The sequence below is a fragment of the Vigna unguiculata genome, chromosome 4 (genome assembly GCF_037176805.1).
Source record: "Vigna unguiculata cultivar grain cowpea cultivar isolate G323 ecotype 2 chromosome 4, ASM3717680v1, whole genome shotgun sequence".
NCBI classification, from domain to species: domain Eukaryota; kingdom Viridiplantae; phylum Streptophyta; class Magnoliopsida; order Fabales; family Fabaceae; genus Vigna; species Vigna unguiculata.
The window spans coordinates 29839969-29864880 of NC_140795.1; the positions used below are offsets into that span (position 1 = coordinate 29839969).

Consider the following 24912-nt stretch of genomic DNA (forward strand, 5'->3'; position numbering starts at 1 on the left):
CAAATGCCGATTGTTTTTTCATCATGAACAATTTTTGTTAAAAGGTACATTTACATAATTTTTAATATGTATACCATTTTTACCTTTCTAGTTCCATTATTTTTTTTTAAGTAGTCTCTTCTAAATTAAATGTTTTATTTTTATGTTTTTTTAACTATGCGTGAGTGTAAGGCCCTCTTTATTTTCTGCCCTTATTTTAAAGGCCCACCCTAAATCAGTTAGGCCTAAAGGGTGGCCCATAGGGTGCCAAAGACCCTAAAGCAGCCAAAACACTCTCATTCAACTCTCACTTTGCCAACAACCACCTTACACTCTCCTTGAACTGTTTTTAGAAGCTCTGCTAGGGTTAGAGTGAGCTCCCCTATTTTTCCTCTCCATTGAATGATTCCCTCCAAGTAAGTTTAGCTCTCTATGTTCCCTTCTTTTCTTCAAGCTTTAGTTCCACGCTAGTCTCTGTCATAGCTCATTTTCGTTCATCCCTTACTGTTTTCAGTTTCATTGTTTGTTTCCACTTTAGGTGCTAGTCTACTAAGGATCTCATTCGCTTAAGTTAGCATTTTCCAAGTAAGGGAAGCTAGAACTCCTTTTTCTTTGAAATATAGTGTACTTATCTTCGTTCTGGAATGAGTATGTTTGATTGTTGTAGCGCTACCTTTTTTTCTACACACCACACTTTTCGTAAAATGAAGGTTCCTACTTCATTAACCGTTGGATCGAGATGATATTTTAACAGTTGATCCTTAACACATAATTCTTGACTTTGACCGGTCAAATCTTGAATCGGAGCTTTGTAGTGAGAGCAGTTTTTATCGCAAGGTCACTGTAGTTTGGTTGTTGACAACACTACACACTTTTCATAAAATGAAGGTTCCTACTTCATTAACCGTTGGATCGAGCTGATATTGTAATAGTTGATCCTTAACACATAGTTCTTGACTTTGGCAGTCCGATCTTGAACTGGAGCTTTGTCGCAAGACCAGTTTTTATCACAAGATCATTGTAGTTTTGTTGTTGACAGCATAGAGCTTTGTTGCTTCTTTGGTGCATAACTTTCATTATAGTTTTTGAATTAAGTTGGTTCTTATTTCATTTGGTTCTTGATTCAATCACATTTAATTTGAATATAAATAAAAAAAATTTAGAGCTTTACACAAGCTGCAGTTTTATTTTTAAAATCCCAAAATTGTTTGCATAATGTGTTGTTAAGTTGGATTGCTATGTTACAGCATGAGATGAGTGAATATGCATGAGTAAAATGGTTTATGGGTTGTGAATGCTGACTTTGGCATGATCTTGGCGTGTAATGAGTATGTGATGGTTGGTTATAAAAGTGACATGGAATTGGTATGAGCAATAATGTTATATTGATTGATGGAACATGATGTTGGTGTGGTCAGGATGTAATTCCACGATAGTTTCGTAGTGGTGCCTCATTGGTCAAGGCGTAATTCTATAGAACTCTAGGTGAGATCTCATGGTGGTGCCTCATTGGTCAGGATATAATTCCACATTGGTTGCGTGGTGGTGCCTCATTGGTCAGGGTGTAATTCCATGACCTCTGTTAGTGGGAGTTTCGTGGTGGTGCCTCATTATATAATTTAGTAAGGATTCTAGGCAAGGATTGCATCCTGCACTCTAAAGAGTCAGTTAGTCTTACATAGATCGTACTGACTCAAGTGGTGAGAGTAGCAGGAGGCCTGGAACATAGTAAGGCTAACCTTGTGCGTGGGGGATGAAACATTATAACAATTAGCTCGGTAGAGCAATAAAGGCCACCACAAGTGCAAGCATTCGCTGAATCTGACTAATTATATGTATCTGGATAAGTCGTCTCTTAAGTCTTAGTGTACTGTTTGCGAGTCATCACATGATTGGTTAATGCATGTATCTTTAACTATGAAAATGTGTTAATTGTATGATAAAACATTTTTTTACGCTAGCTTACCCTTTATGCTTCTTTGTATGTTCTATGTATGGTTTTCTCTTTTTGTGATGATTATCAATTTATTGATGTGAGCAGATGCGAGAACTCCTCGTGGTCAACAGGGTAATAGAGATTCTGCTGCGTAGTTCATCTTGGATCATATCCTGCTTGTCTGAGTTTTCTTTAGGGTTGTAGCCCATGTATTTGTCTGCCTCTTGGGCAATTATTTTAAATATTGTTGACCATTAAACTTTATTTTGTGTTGGCATCATGGTGTGCTTCAATATCTCATTTTTTAGTACCTTGGATATTTGTAAGGAGTGACGTTATACTCCTTGACTCAACTTCTTATATTATTTTGTGTAATGTTTTCATTTAATTATTTTATTACTTAAATGGGACATTACATTAATGGTATCAGAGCAGTTCGTTCTTAGGATGACCTAAGGTTGTGGGTTTATTATGCCTCGCGTGCGTAAGTTTTCAAGTCTAGTCGAGTTTGTCAGTGAAATCAAAAGTTTTAAGAACAGAAAAAGTCTTGATAAAGTGATGAGGGTGCACACTCATGACTAGATCAAAGGTTGTTTTTCCTTTCTTAATTCTAATGGTTTGGGGAAGGGAGGGTGACAAAAAAAAGGTTTTGTTGTCTGTAGGTGATGCAGTGTTGTCTTATGTGTTCTAGTTTGCCCTGTTACACCTCTGTGCTTGGTGTCTGGAGTCTAAGGATGAGGGAATGCAGATTCAAGCTCAACCTGACCTACTCACCCTTACCAGGATTTGTAGAGCCTATGAGACAATCTCTTGTCTCAAAGGTGCGAAGATGTTGAAAGTTGAGTCTTGGTTTAGAGGGCTGAGAAATGATTTTGAAAGTTAAGAAACAACGCTTTGGGTTGAGAGAGATACAAGATCAAGTTCTAAGATCATATACCACAAGTTTTGCAAGAAGAGTTGAGTTTAGAGATTAGTATATGAGGAGGTACCAGTGCGTACTCATATAGAAAGGTTTGAGGAATCAACTTGGCCTTGCATCTTGACAATGTCTGAGGTTTGAAGCGGAATATTATGGAAGGTTTGAGGTTAGGTGTAGAGGCCATGAAGTGTATAAGGAAAGCATATATGTAGTTAAAAGTTTATAGGAGGTAAAGCTTTGAAGATCAATCAAGTATGATGATGTTATAGGAGGAGGAAGTATATTAGGGGTTATATACCAGCTCAAAATCAGTAAGAAGTAGTTGGATCTTCTCAGCGATAGCAATTACCCATGTTAAGAGTAGAAGGGATGTTCTAAGTAAAGTGGCTCGCAAAAGGGAAAGGTTTGACCTTGGATATGAGATGGATGGATTCAAGTACCAAAAGAAGAAGCACATAGTTAAGTTTGTTCTTGTAGGGAAGGGTAGTTAGTAATGTCACAACACAACGAAAGAGCAAAGGAAAACAAAAGTTTGAGTAGCTACGAGAGTGTTTGTGATGGTTGGTACTAAAACAGTTAGCATAGATGATCTAATTCAAAAGATGCATGTTACAAAGGCGGTGATTAGATTATGGGTTTTGATCTCGCTTAGAGTCGTATACTCCCTGATGTCGCCAGTATGGTAAGGGAGTCATGGTTATCTGCAAGAAGGAGCTGAGGTTGAGATTAGTGGTTTTTGCTACAATTGCGGCCAAGTGATGATTCGCTTGGGTGTGTGGTGCTTTCATGCTGATCAAAGTATTTAAATTCAAACCTAATTTGAATAGTTTCCTTTGCAAGGTTGGGACATCGTCTCAAGGGTGAATTTGTTTTTTTCTCAATCTCATTTCAATGACTTGGACAACCAATGAGGTGATGTTCTTTGATTAAAAGAGATAAGGCAGTGGTTACATAAGAAGTATGGATCAAGATAAATAGTGGGGCAGAGTTTCGCATGAATCAAAGTCATCTGACAAAGGAAAGTGAATAATAGACGCAAAGGATCTCAGTGGTAGAAGAGTTTATAGACGTGTTCTGAAGTAAGTACTAGAATTTTGACCTTGGTGTGGTGGAGTTCACTTTTGCATTGGTGTCTGAAGAAGAACTTGTGTCAATAGTTCCTAATTAGATGTTCCTACTGTGAGTTTGAAGTGAATACGGAAGTAGAGAAGATGTTAGAGAAGTAGTGGCTTATACTAAAGTATAATCACAAAGATGACTACAAGTTTGGTGAATCTTAGGGGAGAGGTAGTGGTAGGATAGGCTGTTCAAGGGTAAACGTTGGATAAAGGAGGATTGGCTTTTCGGGCCTATGGTTTTAAAGAATGGAAACATGATGAAGGCAAGGAATTTCAAACAGGTTAATAGTATCATCAAGGTTTAGTGACAAGTTTTCCAATTGCGAAGAGAGTCTTCAAAAGGTTCAAGAAGAGTATTGCCAAAGGTTGGAGTGACTAGTAGGACATATGGTTTGAAAGAAGTGGATATGATGGGATGTTACGACTATAAAAAGGAGAGTTCAAAGGGTTATGCAAGTTCCATAGAAGTTTTGGGAGGAAGGTTTCTCAGTGACGATTACTTCCTTATCACGACAGACATGAAAGGAGCATCATTTTGGGTAAACAAATAAATGACTTTGTGTGTGGATCAGAGTAGTACAGCAGATTTGTGGCAAGTGATGCTTATGAATGGTAAGAGGTGCGTGAGAAGAACTATCTTACTCATGACCTAGTGGTTACTATGAAGACCAATTTTTTTTTTAAAAAGCATCAAAGGTTTTGTTCCTGTAAGTATCGGTTAAGAGTGTTTCATGATCATTTAGAGTTGAAAGTGTAGAGTTGGATAGAGGAAGTTGGACCAAAGAAATAGGAGATTGTTGAATTATGTTTTCTAGTTAGGGTACCAACCTAGAAGTAAGGAAGTACGAGTAGGTGCTTATTTCTAGAAGAGAATTCAAGATCTGAGTTTGACAAGGTGAGAGTAAGAGTTGGTGGAGAAGTAAGTGTCTAAGTGGGGAGGAGGAGATGTGAAGAGATTTCATTGGTCTAGTCATTTGACTAGGACGAGTGAGTTTCCCAAAAAGGTTGGGGAAAAAGCTCGATCAGGCAATCTTAGTTTGAGGTGTATCGTAGAGTTGATTGGTACAAATCAAACTAGAGGCTTGAAGTCAAGGAAAGTTATGATTCTGAGGTTTTTGTGGAATGATGGTTTCAAATTAAGGGATTAAAGATGAAGATAGGATGCCAAAACGATATGCTGAAGGAAACAATTAAAGATTTTAAATTGGAAATGGAACAACTTTGTAGTGAACTTTGTTTCCTTGGTTGAAGTAGCAGAGGAAGCAAGATGTATGAGTGTCATCATACATAAAAGTGTTGATGGTGGGGCAGTAGGCTAGAACTCAAGAGTGATCAAGTTAGTGGGGTGACATTTAAAGGTGAGGACAAGGTGATGTGAAGTGATAACTACATGCTTTAGTTTAAGACTTGAAGTCATATGAGACTTGGATAAACACCTACAAGAGGTAGTGGAGAGCATATGGTAGGCGAGTCAGTATATCAGATACAAGTTGGTTGGGCAGGTATGTAGGAGCATTCCAATTTTAAGGTTGCAGGTTGCAAGTTACTTCGAGTGTAGGGACTAAACCAATCTACTCAGTTGAACATATATCCCTTAGCACAGAGGCAAAGTTTCCAGTGACTATGGGTGTTGGAGTCATTGTATCAGTCATGTCTAAGTGGTAGTTGTCGGAGAAAATGAGGAAAACATAGTTTTCTTCCTATCCCATTGGCGAATTTTCGAGGTAAAAAATTTTTGTTATTGGGTAAAATGTAAGGCCCTCTTTATTTTTTGCCCTTATTTTAAAGGCCCACCGTAAATCAATTGGGCCTAAAGACTGGCCCATAGGGTGCCAAAGACCCTAAAGCAGCCAAAACACTCTCATTCAGCTCTTACTTTGCTAACAGCCACTTTACACTCTCCTTCAACTATTTTCAAAAGCTCAGCTAGGGTTTTGAGTGAGCTCCCCTATTTTTCCTCTCCGTTGAACAATTTCCTCCAGCTAGTTGAGCTCTCTACGTTCCCTTCTTTTCTTCAAGCTTTAGTTTCACGCTAGTCTCTATCATAGCTCATTTTCGTTCATCCCTTATTGTTTTCAATTCTGTTGTATGCTTCCGCTTTAGGTGTTAGTTCGCTATGGATCTCATTCACTTGAGTTAGCATTTTCCAGGTAGGGAAACTAGAACTCCCTTTTCTTTGAAATACAGTGTACTTATCTTCGATCTAGAATGAGTATGTTTGATTGCTGTAGCACTATATTGTTTTCTACACTGCAAACTTTTCGTAAACTGAAGGTTACTATTTCATTAACCGTTGGATCGAGCTGATACTTTAACAGTTGATCTTTAACACATAATTCTTGACTTTGATCGGTCGGATCTTGAATCGGAGCTCTGTAGTGAGAGCAGTTTTTATCGCAAGGTAACTGTAGTTTGGTTGTTGACAATAGTACACACTTTTCGTAAAATGAAGGTTCCTACTTCGTTAACCGTTGGATCGAGCTGGTATTTTAAGAACTGGTCCTTCACACATAGTTCTTCACTTTGGCAGTCTGAGCTTGAATCGAAGCTCTATAGTGAGAGCAATTTTTATCGCAAGATCACTGTAGTTTGTTGTTCACAACATTGACCTTTGTTGCTTGTTTGGTGCACAACTTTCTTTATAGTTATTCAATTAACTTGGTTCTTGTTTCATTTGGTTCTTAATTCAATCACATTTAATTTGAATATAAATACAAAATTTTTTGAGCTTTAATCAAGCTGCAGTTTTATTTCTAAAATCCCAAAATCGTTTGCATAATGTGTTGTTAAGTTGGATTGCTATGTTAAAGCAATGAATATGGATGAGTAAAATGGTTAATGGGTTGTGAATGATGAGTTTGGCATGATCTTGGCGTGTTGTGAGTATGTGATGGTTGGTTATAAATGTGACATGGAATTGGTATAAGCAATAATGTTATATTAATTGATGGAACATGATGTTGGTGTGGTCAGGACGTAATTCCACAATAGTTTCATAGTGGTGCCTCATTGGTCAAGGCGTAATTCCATGGAACTCTATGTGAGATCTCATGGTGGTGCCTCATTGGTCAGGACATAATTCCACGTTGGTTGTGTGGTGGTGCCTCATTGGTCAGGGCGTAATTCCATGACCCCTGTTAGTGGGAGTTTCGTGGTGGTGCCTCATTATGTAATTTAGTAAGGATTCAAGGTAAGGATTACATCCTGACACTCTAAAGAGTCAGTTAGTCTCACGTAGAGCGTACTGACTCAAGTGGTGAGAGTAGCAGGAGGCCTAGAATACTTTAAGGCTAACCTTATGCGTGGGGGATGAAACATTGTAACAATTAGCTCGGTAGAGCAGTAAAGGCCACCACAAGTGCAAGCATCCGCTGAATCCGACTAATTAGATGTATCTAGATAAGTCATGTCTTGAGTCTTAGTGTATTGTTTGCGAGTCATCACATGATTGGTTAATGGATGTATCTTTAACTATGGGCTTACATTATTAGTGTCAACTTTAGATATAATTTCACTAATTATGGCCTCGTCACCCACACCATTCTCCTTCATGGTTGTTTCCAACTCATCCCTTGTGATGAAGGATTATCTTGTTTCCTCTTAAGATTATTGAATATGGTGTGAGTTGATTAGGAAAGCTAAGTGAAATCCCCAATGGACATTAAGATAGCAAGCTATCTAGATATGAAGGTTCCTTTCAAAAAGCTTAAGAGAAGAAGATGATGGATTGATTCAAACAAAAAGGAAACGAAAAGCACATAAATCATAGAAAACCAAGAACAATTAAAGGAAGAAGAAAACATAAAATGGAAACGAAAGAAATGGTAAAAATGTGAGAAGCACGACACTACAAGGGTAGGCTAGAAGCCATGACAACCTTGAAGATTAGTGGATGTGTGCTGCCACTTGCTATGCAAGATAAGGCTTAAAAGTATTCATTCCCTAGGGAGGAAACTCTCACAAATGGTTGAGACACAAGAGTGTTTTTACTTCAAAATGTTCAACCCTTTTACATGTCTAGGAGCACCCCTTATATAGAAGAGTTTAAGGGCCTCTAAGCAAATAAAAGATACCTAAGGATGTCTCTACAAAAACCTAACTCTAGCTTCTAGAAACTAGGTCAAATAAGGTTACAAAAATGAGAGACAAAAGAGCAACTAATTTCGTTCTAGCACAAAAGGAGACAAAGAATGTGTCTCATATGTCTCCAAAAAGTGGCCAAAGTGTGCCAAAAACAAAGGAGACCAAAGGTACATAGGTACATTTGTTTTATGCCTTTTACTTTATGCTTTATGCCTTTGCTTTACTCTCTTGTCCACATCATTTATGCTCCCCAATCACCATGCGCCACCTAGCATTGCTTTCTTACTCCTAATTAACATACAAAGCAAATAAACATAGATTAGGATGTTGACTTAAGTCAAGTCAACAAGTCAAACCTAGTCAAAGGTCAGCAAGTCAACTAAAGTTGATTCAACTAAGTCAACTTAGGGAATCAAAAATAACAAACACAAATGAAAGGGATGAAGGATTAGTTAACTTCCTTTCTAAGCATGCTTAGTCTTCTTAATCATGTGCCTCCATCCTTGGTTGGGGTCAATCTTTCATCATCCTCCCCTTCTTTGAGAATTTGACCACAAATTCTTTAAGCCTTTATAGATGGAGCTTGACTTGATTTGGGGGAGGTTTTGTGCCTCCCTTTTATGAGCTCTTGTTCCATCCTTTCTAAGGGTACTACCCCTAGCTTTGGTTAGGCCATTCCTCTTTTCTAGACCATTCTTCCTCTCATGCTTGCGCATTGGGTCTTCCTTTTGAGCCTTGCAAGAGAAGGAAGAATGGTGATGTCCATCTTGCTTTGGAAATATTTTTTTGGAGGCAAGTAACACTTTGGAGGTAACTTGCTCTTTTTTATTTTCATTTTTTCTCTTATCTTTCACTTTATTTTGGTCCTCATTTGCTTGATTGGGTGAGAGAGGTAGGAGTGTAAACTTCTTGCCTTGGAAGGAGAAAGCATAGGTGTTAGCATGGCCATCATATAAGAATTTTCTATCAAATTGTCATGGCCTACCTAGCAAAATATGTGTTGCTTCCATAGGCACAACATCACATAACACCTCATCTTTAAAATTTCCAATTGAAAAGTTAATGAGGACTTGTTGAGTTACTTTAATGTCTTCTTTTTTAAGCCATGATAGCTTGTAGGGCTTGGCATGAGGGATAGTTTTCAAGCCAAGTTTTTCCACAACCCTTGTGCTAGCCACATTTACACAACTTCCATTATCTATAAGGAGGGGACATAGTTTGTCATTGATATGACACCTTGAATGAAAAAGGTTTTGTCTTTGAAAAGGGTCAAGTTCCTTGGAAACTTGTCTTAATTGGTGCCTTATCATTAACAATCCAACTTCAAGGGGTTTAATCCTTTCACATGAAGAAGAACTGTGGGAAGAAGTACTTTGGGGGAAGGGGGAGAAGAATGTTTACTCTCTACTTCTTTTTTAAGGTTTAAGGCCATGGTTCTTCTGGTAGGACAATTTAAAGCAATGTGATTATAACCCAAACATTTAAAACATTTAATGGAACTTGATCTTTGAGAAATGGAATGGTGAATGTGATCACTTGGTGACTTACTTTTACTTGGTGGTTCTTGATGAGAGTTAGAAGGGAATTTATCATGTTTCTTTTTATCATTTCCCTTCCATGAGTGACTAGAGTAGTGGTTGGGTGAGTAACTATTCTTTGCCCTTCTTTTTCTTTTCAATTGAATTTCAATCCCAAGGACAAGTGTGAAAACATTTTCAAGAGTGGAGTACTCATACAACTCTAATTGGTCTTTTATGTCTCTTCTAAGACCACTCACAAATCTTTTTATTTTCTCTTTGTTTGTTTCTTTTATTTCAACCCTACGCATTTGAGACTCTAATTCTTTAAAGTATTCACTCACACTCATAGGACCTTGGTGAAGCCTTTGGAGCTTCAAAAGAAGTTCCTTCCTATAGGAGGGAGGAACAAATCTAGTGCGCATAAGAGTTTTAATGTCCATCCAAGAAGCCGCGGGTGGCCCTTGGTCATAATTCTTACAAACTTTATGCCACCAAGTATTGGCATACTCCAAAAATCCTAAAACTACTAGATCAACTTGTGCTTGATACTTTACATGATTTTCAATGAAAATTTGATCAACTATAGCTTCCCAATCAAGGAAGATTTTGGGATCACTTCCACCATAGAACTTAGGAATCTTTGGAGTTTGCTTCTCTTGTGATGGGTTGCGCCTAGAATGCCCTCTTTTCCTAGGCTCTCTTTCTTTCTCCCTAGCTTCAAGCCTTTGAATGTGCTCTTGGATTCTTAGGTCACTTTGCTCCTTGTCTTTTCTCAATTGTTCAAAGGCCACCTTCCTAGAAAACTCCAAATCCCGAAGCAATCTCATCAATGCATTGTTTTTGTTTGGTGTAAGTGCATTTGATGAACTTGCCATGATTCCTACAACAAAAACACTCAAATGCAAGACAAAATAAATGGATTAGAGGTTAGACAACATGAAAACCGAGACCAAATCCAACCCAAAATGTAACCCAAGTGTTTAGATCACTCTCCCAAAGTAACAAGGCAAGGCTAGCACTCAAAATCCACCAAAGGACTAAAGCAAACACTTTTAAAAACTTGTTCAAAACCTTTCAAATGCAAGACAAGTGATTTGGCCACAACATCCCAAGAGTTTCAATAAAAGAAAACTACTAAGACAAAATAAAGAACACCTAGTGACAAGCAAGAAAAGCACAAAAACAAGAAAAGTTAAACTCTAAAGAAGAAAAGTTTGAGACAAAACTTTTAACAAGACTAAAACAAGAAAAGCACATTTTAAAGACTCTATGGAAAGCACTTGACAAGCATTTTCAAGTCTTAAATCATGCATACACCAAGAAAGATCATAACCAAGTTAAAGCATGGAACTAATTAGCTAATATCACCCAATTCTCAAGTATGAAAAACTAGTAGCATAACACCTAGTCAAAAACACACTTTTAGTTCACCAAGGAGCAAGGCTGCTCTCAGTTTTTAGGCAAAAATTGGTGCAAAATTTTCTTCTTTCCACAACTAGTTTCATAAAATGGTGAGAAAGAGTTTTAGGTGGCTTGGACACTTAGTTCCTCAAGTTTTAGGCCAAAATCAATTTCATGGAGCATACATCAAGCAAGACATAAAGTCAATGCAAGATTCAAATACTTGGAAAAACAAGAACAAGAAAACTTCAAGTTAACATATGACATATGACTCAAGCAAAAGTTAAGCACATTTAAAGACTCAACATGACATACACAAAGACACAAACATGTAGCTATCATGCATTTAAACTCATGGATTTGAGGCTCAAAGACTAAGCATCCAAAGACATGTTATCCAACCACATTTAGGAGCTTAAATAGGTGCAAAAACCGTAGCCAAACTTCCACAAAAGAACCTGAAAACGCTGATTCACGTATGCTTGGCAGATCTGACCTTTGCTCACTAATTTGATCATAACTTTCTCCACAGAACTCCAAATGCGTTGGTTCTTTTTTTTCTAGAAACTAGACTCAAAGAGCTTTCTTTTGACACCAAAAACGTAACTTTTGGACCGCTGAGCTGGTGCAGTTTAATGTTTTAAAATTTTCACATTTTTCTGCCAGCACTATTTTTGTGTGTCATGGAAGTGGATTTGAACCATACCAAGATAGCTACAACAAGACAAGGTTAGCACATGAAAAACAACATATTCAAGATAACCTAGGCTCTAGATACCAAATGATGAAGGATTATCTTGTTTCCTCTTAAGATTATTGAATATGGTGTGAGTTGATTAAGAAAGCTAAGTGAAATCCCCACTGGACATTAAGATAGCAAACTATCTAGATCTGAAGGTTCCTTTCAAAAAGCTTAAGAGAAGAAGATCATGGATTGATTCAAACAAAAAGGAAATGGAAAGCACATAAACCATAGAAAACCAAGAACAATTAAAGGAAGAAGAAACAATAAAATCGAAAGGAAAGAAATGGTAAAACTGTGAGAAGCATGCCACTACAAGGCTAGGCTAGAGGCCATGGCAACCTTGAAGATGAGTAGATGTGTGCCGCCACTTGCTATGCAAGATAAGGCTTAAAAGTATTCACTCCCTAGGGAGGAAACTCTCACAAATGGTTGAGACACAAGAGTATTTTTACTTCAAAATGTTCAACCCTTTTACATGTCTAGGAGCACCCCTTATATAGAAGAGTTTAGGGGCCTCTAAGCAAATAAAATATACCTAAGGATGTCTCTACAAAAACCTAACTCTAGCTTCTAGAAACTAGGTCAAATAAGGTTACAAAAATGAGAGACAAAAGAGCCAACTATGGTGTGTGCAAGGCTAATTTCGTTCTAACACAAAAGGAGACAAAGAATGTGTCTCATATATCTCCAAAAAGTGGCCAAAGTGTGCCAAAAACAAAGGAGACCAAAGGTACATAGGTACATTTGTTTTATGCCTTTTACTTTATGCTTTATGCCTTTGCTTTACTCTCTCGTCCACATCATTTATGCTCCCCAATCACCATGCGCCACCTAGCATTGCTTTCTTACTCCTAATTAACCTACAAAGCAAATAAACATAGATTAAGATGTTGGCTTAAGTCATGTCAACTATAATCAACAAGTCAAACCTAGTCAAAGGTCAGCAAGTCAACTAAAGTTGATTCAACTAAGTCAACTTAGGGAATCAAAAATAAAAAACACAAATGAAAGAGATGAAGGATTAGTGAACTTCCTTTCTAAACATGCTTAGTCTTCTTAAGCATGTGCCTCCATCCTCTGTTGGGGTCAATCTTTCATCACCTTGTGATATACTTGTGATGGAATCACACAAAGAATCTTTCATTCAGTATTAACTATTAAATCTTTCTTGGTTTTGCAGTTTTGATCCTATGACAAGCTGGTTGATCACATGATGTACGGTGACCTCGCCATAAGTGTTGTGGTTGAAACTACAGATCTTCTAATTTTTCCTTCTGCATTACTCCCTATCCAATGCCGAAGTGAGTCATATTTATATTTCATGGAACTCTTTTCAGTGGCACTGTCCAAATTTATTGTTCATAAAACAAAATTTTATAGTGATTCTATTGAATTTCTTGTTTTACAGGATTTCAAGAAAAGTACTACTTGTGGGGGGGTCTTTAGAGCAAAAAAAAACTTTACACAACATGACTTAACTGTGGACTAACCACAAGGGAGTATTTTGTTATGGGCAAGGAATGAATGGTGTGGAAATGGAATTGGGGTAAGTGTTACAGTAGATCAATATGCTTTTTATGTTGTAGTAGACATATAGTTCAAGACAATGGCGGATCTTGACCAACATTGTTGGGGGAGTCCAAATAATACATCCAAAATTTATACATTTCATTATTGTCACTAATACAATAAAAATGAATACATAACTTAGTATAACGATAACTAAAAAAGAAATCACAAATATCTAAAAGATTGTCCTTCGTTCCTTCAGATCCCTTAACTCATCAATAATTGAATCAGAACTAAAATTTTCAACTATTTCTTTTTCAATATAAATAATCATATTGTCGACAAGAAATTCATCTTCCATTTTATTCTGCAATCTTGTTTTGATAATCTTCATTGCAGAAAATGATCTTTCCGTTGTAGTTGTAGAGATAGGAAAAGTTAAACTAAGATGAATTAAACGATCAATCAAGTAGAATGTCCTTGACTTTCCTGTTCTCGCCAAAGATTGACATAATTCAAGCATGGTTGATAAATTCTTCAAATTTGGATGGTTAGGAGCATCAATAATAAAATGTTGAAGTTGAAATTTTAAACTAATCTTCTCTTGCTCACTAAAATCTAAAGGATAATATTTGTTCACAAGAGTGCATATATCCTTAATGTTAAAAGCTTTATAAGCATCCTTAGGAACTAAAGCATTGCTTAGAGTTAAAAGTTCCATTGTTTGCTCACTAAACTTGTCATTTAATTCTTGCAACTGCTTGTCCACTCTAACAAGAAATATATTCACCCTAAAATGATGTTCCATAGTGACATGATCTTTTTGATGTCGAGAATAACCATGACTTGCAACATAAGTAGAATTAAAATCAGGAATATCAATGTCATGTTGTTCACAAAAGAATACCACACCTTTCAATAGATTTTGCCAACCATCCTCCCTCAACTTTTGAATCAAAATTTTAGTAAAACAAATCAAATGCAAAGCATTCAGTATATCTTGAGATTCTTTCTGCAAAGCTTGGCAAAGACCGTCAGTAATTCCCATAATGTCTTTCATCATGTGTAAAATTAATATGAACTCAAATGAAGATAACATATTCAATGCAGCATCAACATCACCCCTTTGAGAATAAGTTGATCCATCAACAATAATTTTTTGAAGAACCAGACAAGATGAATTATATATCTTCATCATACTACAAATGGAATAAAAATGCGAGCTCCAACGAGTATCACCAACTCGTTTTAAAGTGCCAATTTGATTTTTTCCTTTATCAGTTTCAAGTTCACCCATTTCTAACAATAGAGTTATTCCATCTAATTCAATAGCTTGTAACTCATCATGACGTTTACTAGAGGAACACACAACATTTATAATAAAAGCCAAATTTGAAAAAAAATGATGAACTGGAAAGACCTCTCTTGAAGCAGCCACCAAAGCAAGTTGTAGTCTGTGAGCAAAACAATGCACATAATAAGCATAAGGATTATCATTGAGAAATAATGCTTTTAACCCATTTCATTCTCCCCTCATATTACTAGCACCATCATACCCTTGACCGCGGATATTGGAAACATCAAGATTATGCCTAGAGATAATGACACTCAATTCTTTTTTTAGAGTGGCAGTTGTTGTATCCTTAACATGCACAATATCAAAAAATTGTTCTTTTATATTACCATCCTTATCTACGAATCTCAAAAGAATAGCCATTTGCTCTCTTTTAGATTCATCACGTGGTTCATCAACAATTATGCAAAATTTAGAATCTCCAATTTCTTCTCGAATGTGACTTCTTACTTTTCTAGAGAAAATGTGCAAGATTTCTTTCTGAATATGATGAGAAGTATACTTAGCATTATACGAAGCATTTTCTAACACAACTTGTGCCACTTTATCATTATATGATGCTAGAAGTTTAATCATTTCAAGAAAGTTACCTCTATTACTTGACTCTGGTGTTTCCTCGTGGCCTCTAAATGCACAAGCTTGAAATGCTAGCCAACGAATTTGAGTCGTAAACGATTCTTGCAGACTTGTTCTGAACTTTGAATATTTATAATGTTATTAATGTGCAAAGATTGATTCAACAAGTCTTCACAAGCTTTCATTGCATTGTTATGCGGTGAGCAAGGACTATCTCCAATGTGGTTGAGAACTGCACATCTTTTTCCTGCATTAACCTTTCTCCATGATCTAAAACCTTGTTTAGTAAACACATCTGACCTAAAATGACCATCTGGCTTTGAACTAAATAGATAACATGCCAAACAATAAGCTTCATCATTAGTCAGGGAATACTCTAGCCAAGAAGGAAACATTTTAAACCAACTAGATTGAAATCTCCTTGGATGTTTTTCCTTAGCATAACGATAATTTTCAGGTTGCATTTGATATGGACCCCATTTTAAATAAGCTCTTCGAATCTCATTCTTTGACTCATTGGATATTCCCATATTTGAAGACGTTTTTTCTAGATCACGTTCCAAAGAATTAATATGAAACTCCTCACCTATAATTTTTTGAAACTTAAAAGGGGGCTCCTCTGATTGAACAATTGGAACATTAGTATCATGCTTTAGAATATCTGGAAGAGTTGAATTTGTCCTGTTTTCATCTTCACGGGTAGCTTCCCTCTTATCACTTTTAAAAAATGAATCTATTCTTTTATTCTTCATCAATATACCTATTTTAAAAAAAAATAATACTAAAAAATTATTTATCATAATCTAATAAAAAATTGAGAGACATAAATACCAAAAGAAAATTCGGTGATAATCAAACCACACTTAAAATTCAATTATAAAAAACACACAGTACAATCATTTTTTCTTCTATGTTGATAAAATAAAAAACTAATATAAAAGAGGCTCATTAAATAAACTATTAAACTAATATTTCACTATCAAGTGAGACAAAAGAGAATTACCTTCTTTATTTCTTTAGGATGGAAGAGAACAGTTTAGAGATGAAAGCAAAAATAATTGATCTTTTTTCTCTTCAGAAACATATAAAAGAGGCTCATTAAATAAATTATTGAACTAATATTTCACTATCAAGTGAGATGAAAGAATTACCTTCTTCTTTTCTTCCTCGAGGATGGAAGAGAATAAAGGAGAAATAAGAGAAAAAATAATAGATCTTTTTCTTTTCAAAAACAAAAGAAAACATATGAGAATGAAATGTGAGAACAATTTATGAAGAACACAACCTATAATGAAAACAAATAACAAAAAATATCTTGATAAATCTTTTTAATCTTTATTCTTTATTACATTTGATTTTATATTTTATTATTTATTAGTATTAATTATTATGTTTATAAAAGAAATAAAATATTTGATTTAATATTTATAACAAAATAAAAATAAAAATACCTAATATCTATAATTAAAAAAATAAAAATATATATTGTAAAAAAATTTAAAAAATTTTTGGGGGGCCAAGGCCCCCCTGCCACCATAATCCACTGCTGCCTATGTTGTGTTGTTTTGGTGTTAAGGTTTTGAGTCAAACTTATTGCAAAGGAGATAACTATGTCTTGGAATGATCATAAACAGCCTATTGTGAAGAAGAAATTTTCTCTTGTTGAATCTAGTGGAAAGGTTGTTTTGTAAGGGTGTATTGGACATCCATTCTTTTGCAAATTTATTTTATGTTATATATAGATTGTTAGATCTATCTTGGTGGGAGATGACCCTACGATACAATTGTATACATATATTCTTTGTAATATTTTGGGTCTATATAGATGATAAGATGCATCTCATTTGTGTTTTGTCATATACGGGATTTGGGTGTTGCTTGAGGGTTTGTATGTTGAAAAGGAGATTTAGTATTATAGGTTCATTTTTTATCTCCTCTGTTTCTTTAGTTTTGTACATGGGTTGAGGCATCTGTAATGTCTCACTCTTTTACTTATATATTAGTTATTGCTGATAAAAAAAACCATCCAAGGTTTCAAAGATAATAGTGTTAGCTATTGAACCTTCACCTTTTTTTATATTTGAATCCCAATATAGTTAATCTAATTTTCTGAGGCAAACAAATCAAAGGTTGGTTTTACTTGAGGTATAGGAGTTTCAAGAATGCTGAAAGAGTTGTTCATAAATCAAAGTGGACTTTGATGTCGTTTCATAAATTGTTCTGATCAACGTGTACTTTCTTATTGGCTTTACTAAATCAATATAACTTTATTTTCGGCAAGCCATGCCAATAGTCAGAAATGTTAGGATGGTCGAGTGGTCTAAGGTGCCAGACTCAAGTTCTGGTCTTCGAAAGAGGGAATGGGTTCAAATCCCATTTCTGACAGTTTTGTTATTTGTTTACTTTAAATTTCAGTTGCTCATAATACTTTGTTTTCTTTTTTATACTCTTTTTAATTTATAAAATATTATTTACTTAAAAATGTTCTCTCAGTTGAAGAAGTAGAAGCCCCATTTTCAGTCATGCATGGACTCTCATGTAGTATGGTGTGCATGCAAGGGATTTAATAAATACAGTAGAGAAAACATATTTGTCTGCATGAAAATGAAAGATAATTGTTCATTCCTAGTGTGCCATGCCAGTTGTATACATAGTAAATTGTTTCATCATTAGTTTTATGTGAGTCTTCCAATTAATGCATGAGAGAATCCATAGGAAGATTGTAACATCCCTAAGGAATATTACTTAAAATAAATAAATAAAAGAAATAATTTAAAACTAAAGTCATCTAGATCATAATACCAGCGCGGGAGAATTTAATTTTTTTATTACAAAGCACGCGCCAATACTCATAACATAACATTAAATTGTTATAAGTTTCCAAAACTTATGTCCATAATAACGTATAGCAAATACACAAGAGAATATTCCTAGCGCTAGTCCCCATAGCTATCCCTCACTCCGTCAGCTGGTCATCCTCAGCTCCACCTGTTTCAACACCTGCTCCCGTGTAATGAATCACACGATCATCGCCAAACACAAACACACAAAAAGAGAAAGGGTGAGCTGAGAAAATAAAATAACATATATTTAACATGCAAAATAAAGCATACCCCAATCTTATTCACAATACATAGTTCTTGGCCAAGACCTTAACCCCAAGGCTTTATAGCCTTCAAATCACACAACCGGTTAGCCTTGGACTCGGGAACATGATGCTCGCACGAACCTGCCCGCTCGTGGTCCGACCTCTACGAACCTCCCCGCTCGTAGTCCTACTCTACGGACCTGCCCGCCCGTAGTCCAACACATGTGATCCACCAGCCCCGTACCTCCCCGCACGTGGCATCTCTCAGACGTGAGCACGGAACATACGAACCTACCTCGCTCGTATCCCCACGTGAGAGTAACAAGATATGAACCTCCCCGCTCATATCATCACATGTTAATCACCATCCATGAACCTCCCCGCTCATGGTACAGCATCTTCCGATCCAAGCAAGGTATCTTTATTAGTTAAAACAACACACACAACTTACAACCTGTCACGTAAATGCCTAGCGCGTCAACTAGTGCCGCCTGGCGAAACAAGTTCAGGCCGCCTAGCGGTTCACGTCCCACCGCCAGGCGCCAGCGCCCTTCCAGCGCTACTGAATTCCACACACTACCTGGCGGAGCACTCCCTTGCCGCCAGGTGCCCCGCAGTACAGGGACCTCTACAGTGATTTCTATCGCCTAGCGGTATCAGCAGACCGCCAGGTGCCATACCAGTAACTCCCTGCTACTGATTTTGGCACTCAATATGACTAATCATGCAATTCCCGAATACCCTAGAATGTACCGTACAACTGTTCTTCAGTATTTATGAATTCTCTATCAAATATCACAGTTTAGAAACATTATCAAGTCTACTCTCATCATGCTTAACTCACGCTGCACTACCATGCCTTTCATTGCATACAATATTGTCTAATCACACAACTTACCTTTAAGCTTACGAGGCATCAACCACTTAAAATCTATAATCCAATTCCCAAGGGTATTTAACAACATTTATGCGGAATTCTAAACTTTTGAATCCTAATCCATTAACTGATATTATCCAATCTCTTTCTTTACTTAGCTCAACTCTCAACAACCCATCACATAATCCTCCCATCAATTTCTTCCCATTACCATACATACTTACCCAAATATGTTACTTCTTACTATGCCCATCTTTAAGCCCCAATATCACTTGTAACTCTTCCCACACGACCACACAAGCACAACACAGATTACGCCATTGTTCCCGTCATTGCCTGGCGACAAGCTAGGCGCCGCCAGGCGGTGTATCAGAACCCAGAAATCTCCAGGTTTCTGTACCCGAGTCATGCCAAGTGCTCCAGAATTCAAGCCATACCATGTAGACATTTTACGCAATAACACACACCTAGTTTACTGTTCCCATTTCCTTTAACATAATCCCCTTAAGTTCATTCACCATGAATCCTAACAACTCAATTCGAGTTTTTTACCCATTCCGATAATCCAACTTTGTCCATGTCAAATTATAAAAGGTATTCTCAAACACCATCAGACTCCAATTCAACCCATTTCATAATTTCAACGAATAAAATCACAATCAGAAACCCCCCACGCCCCTGTTCAACTCGCAAACACAGAAACGCAACACTGTTACGTCGCCTGGCGGATATTCATCCCTGCCAGGCGGTTTAAGCAAACAGACAACAAAACCATGCATAACTGCACGAACCGCCTGGCGGCACATGCATGCCCGCCAGGCGGTTTCTGGGCTGAACCCAGAAACGTGAAAAGTTGTACATAACAAGCAGAGAATTCAACACATATGATCGTACAAGGCACGAAATGATGTACACAATTAATAGCATGCGAAAAACAACTCCCCTTACCTGGAATTTCTTGCTAAACCACAAATTCTTGATGTATCTCCAATCCAAAAAGCTTCCTTAACCCTCTCTTGCACGTCCACAATGTTTTCCAGCCACTCCACCCTCTTACAATCAGTTTTCCCTTCTGAAAACCCAGTATTCGACCCTTACACCCACCGTGGTACTCTTTGCCTCTCCAACTAGCCTTTTCTCTCTCACTTATTACCCAAATTAAAGATGCTCAATGCTAAAACGAAAATACCTTAAGTATCCTTACTAATGACTACTCATGAACCACTATTGAATGGTTTCTTACCCATTAGACTGCCTTCATAATATGCAGCTAGGGTTTCTACGTCCCTTCAATACCATGCAACCCAAAATTGCCAAAAAGAAAAATTAGTTTTGTTCTTAGCAAGGATTGAACCCACAACCAATCAATTAACAATTTAAGTACATAACCACTTAACCAATCCATATTTCATGATAACTCCTACAATTTTAGGAGTTTATCATTACACTACGCATTCAATATATAAACACACAAAAACACATAATTTAGATAACATCCAAGTGGCACACATAGGACTCAAACCTAAGTCCTCACACACCATAAAGTACTCCCAATCACATGAGCTAGCACTTTTCCACATCATAGCTTCTCACATTTATTGCTTTAAATGTTCTCATTACCCGTCTTAATTAAATAATTAATTAAATAACTATTAAATTTTCCCGGATCTTACAAAGATTGTTAGAATATGAATCAAAACAGATCAATTTAAAAAGAGAAATAAACCTAACAATATTTAAGTAGTTCTGAATATCCCAAAACAATAGAATGTGGAAGCGTACCTGATCATTACGAACAACCTATGATGCATCGATACTTCAATCTAGATCACCTATCCGTATCTGACACATATTTGTATCAATACTTTAGGATATTTTACCAATGCATATCAATGAAGTATCTAATCTATTAAACACTAATACTTTTATGATATATATGATTTTAATTTGGATTAACAGAATAACAATAATATATTTATCATATTTTTTTAGAATAATTATACACTTTTCAAGTTGCATATATTACATATGATATCCTATTATCTTCAAAATAAATGTATCGACGTTTCGAATACGTGTCGTATTGGATACATGTATCGTATCCGTGCATCATAGGGAACAACAAATAAAAATGGTATCTGATATTCCAATTGTAGAGCACCTGAAGGTTCCCTCTTAACTTCCCTTTTAATGGGGAGGAAGAGAAATGTACAAGAATAGTACGTATTGTGCTCACAAATGGGGACCACAACCTTATATGTAACTTTTATCAATTACTCACTTAAATTTCAATATTTGTAATTTGTCCTCTTCAACAAATTAGAATATTGCTGGTATTTTCACATTTAATATATTATGACATATTTATGCTCTTAATCATAGATTTAATTTTTTTTATCACTTTAATACTTTGACTAATAATAATATAATGGCCCTAACATATTTAATTATTCATTATATATATATATATATATCCTTATAAATGTGTTAGACTTTATAAGCTCAAATTTGTCATTAGACGCTTAAATTTGATTACATTTGAATATAAACCCCAAACAGTTTTAGTTGCATTAATTGCAGCTAAACCTCACAATGATCATTAATGCTGACAGAACCAAGTACATTGGCTTATCATGACATGTGTAGCATGAAAATTATGTGAAGGTGACCTACACACATCTATTTTCAAGTGGTCCTTACTTTATCTCAATGAGATAAATATAATAACCTTAATATACAAATTGTAATTTCTTAATAATATTTAAAGTATTTCCAAAGACAATGCATTTATACATAAAACCAAATATAAAACTCAAAAACACGTAAAAGTGACTAACTCCCATTAAACCAACGATTCCTTAAAATGTAAAACATTCATATAAGCAACATGTTCATAAAAAACCTTGGTGGAAGTCCCCTAGTAAGAGGATTTGTCATCATGGAATTTGTCCCTTATTGTTCTATTGGTAAATGTTTTACCGACAAATTTATTATCATCGGTAAATTTTCTTGGTAATTAAAGAATTTCTTGTAGAGACTAAGAAATTTTTTTAATCTCTCTTTGTTTGTAATGATCACTTTTGTGGAATGAGCAAAAGATAGTGTAGAAGTTGATGCATCTCTGGATGATGAAGAACCTGAGTTTAAGTTCATAAGATAACATTTCCTTTTGTCATGTTTAATTTTGGGATAATTCTATGTTTTGAAAGTTTCGATGTATATATTATGTTAATATGATTATTTTCTTTTTAGATAATTGTACAAATATATTATATATCGAGAGATGGTGGTGGTGGTGCTGATTTTTTAAAGTAGGATATTATTTTTCTTTAAGTATCGACAAAATGTTAAAATACATAATTTAATTAATTATAATTTATATTAAATAAATAATATTTTATCTATCGAAAATATTGAGTGATCACTTACTATATTAAATATATTTTATAATATAATACTTTCTTTGGTGGCTAAATCGGTGACTAAAGTATTAGATTCTGGATAATAATTTAGCGACTGAAAATATTTGGTGGCTAATTATCATATTAAATATATTTTATAAAATAATATTTCTTTCGGTTGCTAAATCAGGGACTAAAACATTACATATTAAATATTGTTTTAGCGACCAAGAATATTCGGTGGGTATTAGCATATTAAATATATTTTACAAAAATAAAATGTATTTTGATCGCTAAATCAGTGGCTAAAATATTAGATATTAAATAATATTTTAGCCACCAAAAATATGCAGTGACTAATTACCATATTAAATATATTTTACAAAGAAAATTTATTTCGGTCGCTAGATCGGTGACTAAAACATTACATATTAAATAATGTTAAGCGACCAAAAATATTCGGTGACTAATTACCATATTAAATATATTTTGCAAAATAAGATTTATTTTGATCACTAAATTGGTGGTTAAAACATAATATTTAGAGACTAAAAGTTTTCGATGACTATTTCAGTCGCTTTAGTAATGAATACTATTGTACATGTATTCAGTCGCTAGATTAGTGGCTATTTGTGACTACTATGAATCGATGGCTACTTTAGTCACAATTTGCAACTAAATCATTTTAGTGACTAATATCGGTTGCTAAATTGCATTTTTCTAGTAATCTTTTGTCTTTATTTTATATATATATATATATATATATATATATATATATATATATATATATATATATATATATATATATATTTCACTGTTATATGGGATATTACAAAATTAATTGTGTTATTGAAATAAAATAAGATTAAAGTGTTATATTGTAATTTATTGTAAAAAAGTGAAATTAAAGTAATTTAAAAACATATTTATTATTTATTTAAAAAACTTATACTAATAAAAACATTTCTTCTTAATACCAACCCAATATTATTTATAAAGAAATAGAAAACATTTTTTTATAAATTGTTTTTACGATCTCAAATGTTTCTCATTATAAATTATTATCACAAGTTACAAATAGGTAAATATTAGATTAAACTAAATAACCTAATAATAATAATATCACTATTATTATTAAATTATTATTATTATTATTAAATTACAATTTCTAACGCCCCATTTAATTTAATAAACGAAATTAAAGGAAGCATCACACTAAACTAATATCTTAGCGCAGTCTCAGAATTTAAACACCACTCCTTACAATCCAAGGCACACCATGATGCTAAAAAAGAAACAAGTTATACAGTTTACTGGAATCATATAGAAATCTAAAGACAAACAAGTACATGGGTCATAGCCCTAAAGAAAGCCTAAGAAGAACATGAAGTCCAGCCCAAGTAGACTATGCAGCGGAGTCTCTCTCCTGTTGACCACGAGTAACTCTCGCATCTGCTCCCATGAATAAATTGATGATCATCGCAAAGGTAGAAGAACAACATACAAGCAATTCAAACAAGCAAAGGGTAAGTTAAAGTCAAAAAGATTTTCATCATGCAATCAGATATACTTTCACAGTTCAATATACACACATCTTCCAAGCATGTTATGACCTTCCAATCAATACACTAAGACTCAAATCGACTCATCTGGATATGTATAATTAGGTCGGATTCAGCGGATGCTTGCGCTTGTGGTCGATATCTCTGCTGACCCCCGAGTTGCTCACTCCCGAGCTAAGTGTTACAAGTGTTATAATATATCCAAACCTCCACACACAAGGTTAGCCCTTAATGAGTTTCAGGCCTCCTGCTACCCACACCACAAGAGTCAGTCCGCTCTAAGTGAGACTAACTGACTCCTTAGAGTGTCAAGATGCAACCTTACCTTGAATCCTTACCCAATTATATAGATTGGACACCATCATGAATTCTCACTACCAGGGGTCATGGAAATACGTCCCGACCACTGAAGCACGACCCTGAAATCTCACCTAGAGATTTCAAGGAAATTACGCACTGACCACAGACCAAACATATACATACAACCAAGCAATATTTATCATGCGGGTATATATATATATATATATATATATATATATATATATATATATATATATATATATATATATATATATATATATTACATCGACCTTTATAACCAATCCCTTTCATGTTCCAAATCAAACTCATACCAACTCATCATACTCCATCCATGAATATAGAATTTCAACTCATCTCACTACCATGCCTTTTTCATAACCAACCATTTCATGTTCATTACATGCCAAGTATTATTCAAGTTCATCATTCACAACTCACACACCCTCCCACTCATGCATATTCATTCCCCTCATGCCATTATATAATAATCTAATCAAACAAGAGCCAAACATCCAAGAACAGG

General features: G+C 35.2%; 1 protein-coding gene and 1 non-coding gene across 2 annotated transcripts; one reads left to right on the top strand and one right to left on the bottom strand.

Moving 5' to 3' along the window:
• Nucleotides 1-13445: 13445 nt before the first annotated feature.
• On the bottom strand, nucleotides 13446-15670 carry LOC114180610 (uncharacterized). The gene is given in 3 exon segments (XM_085671974.1): nucleotides 13446-15088; nucleotides 15155-15223; nucleotides 15226-15670. Coding segments are annotated over 3 exon segments (2157 nt in total).
• Nucleotides 15671-17441: 1771 nt separating this feature from the next.
• TRNAL-CAA (transfer RNA leucine (anticodon CAA)) lies at nucleotides 17442-17525 on the top strand. The gene has a single exon. It is a non-coding gene; the product is annotated as a tRNA-Leu (tRNA).
• Nucleotides 17526-24912: the final 7387 nt, after the last annotated feature.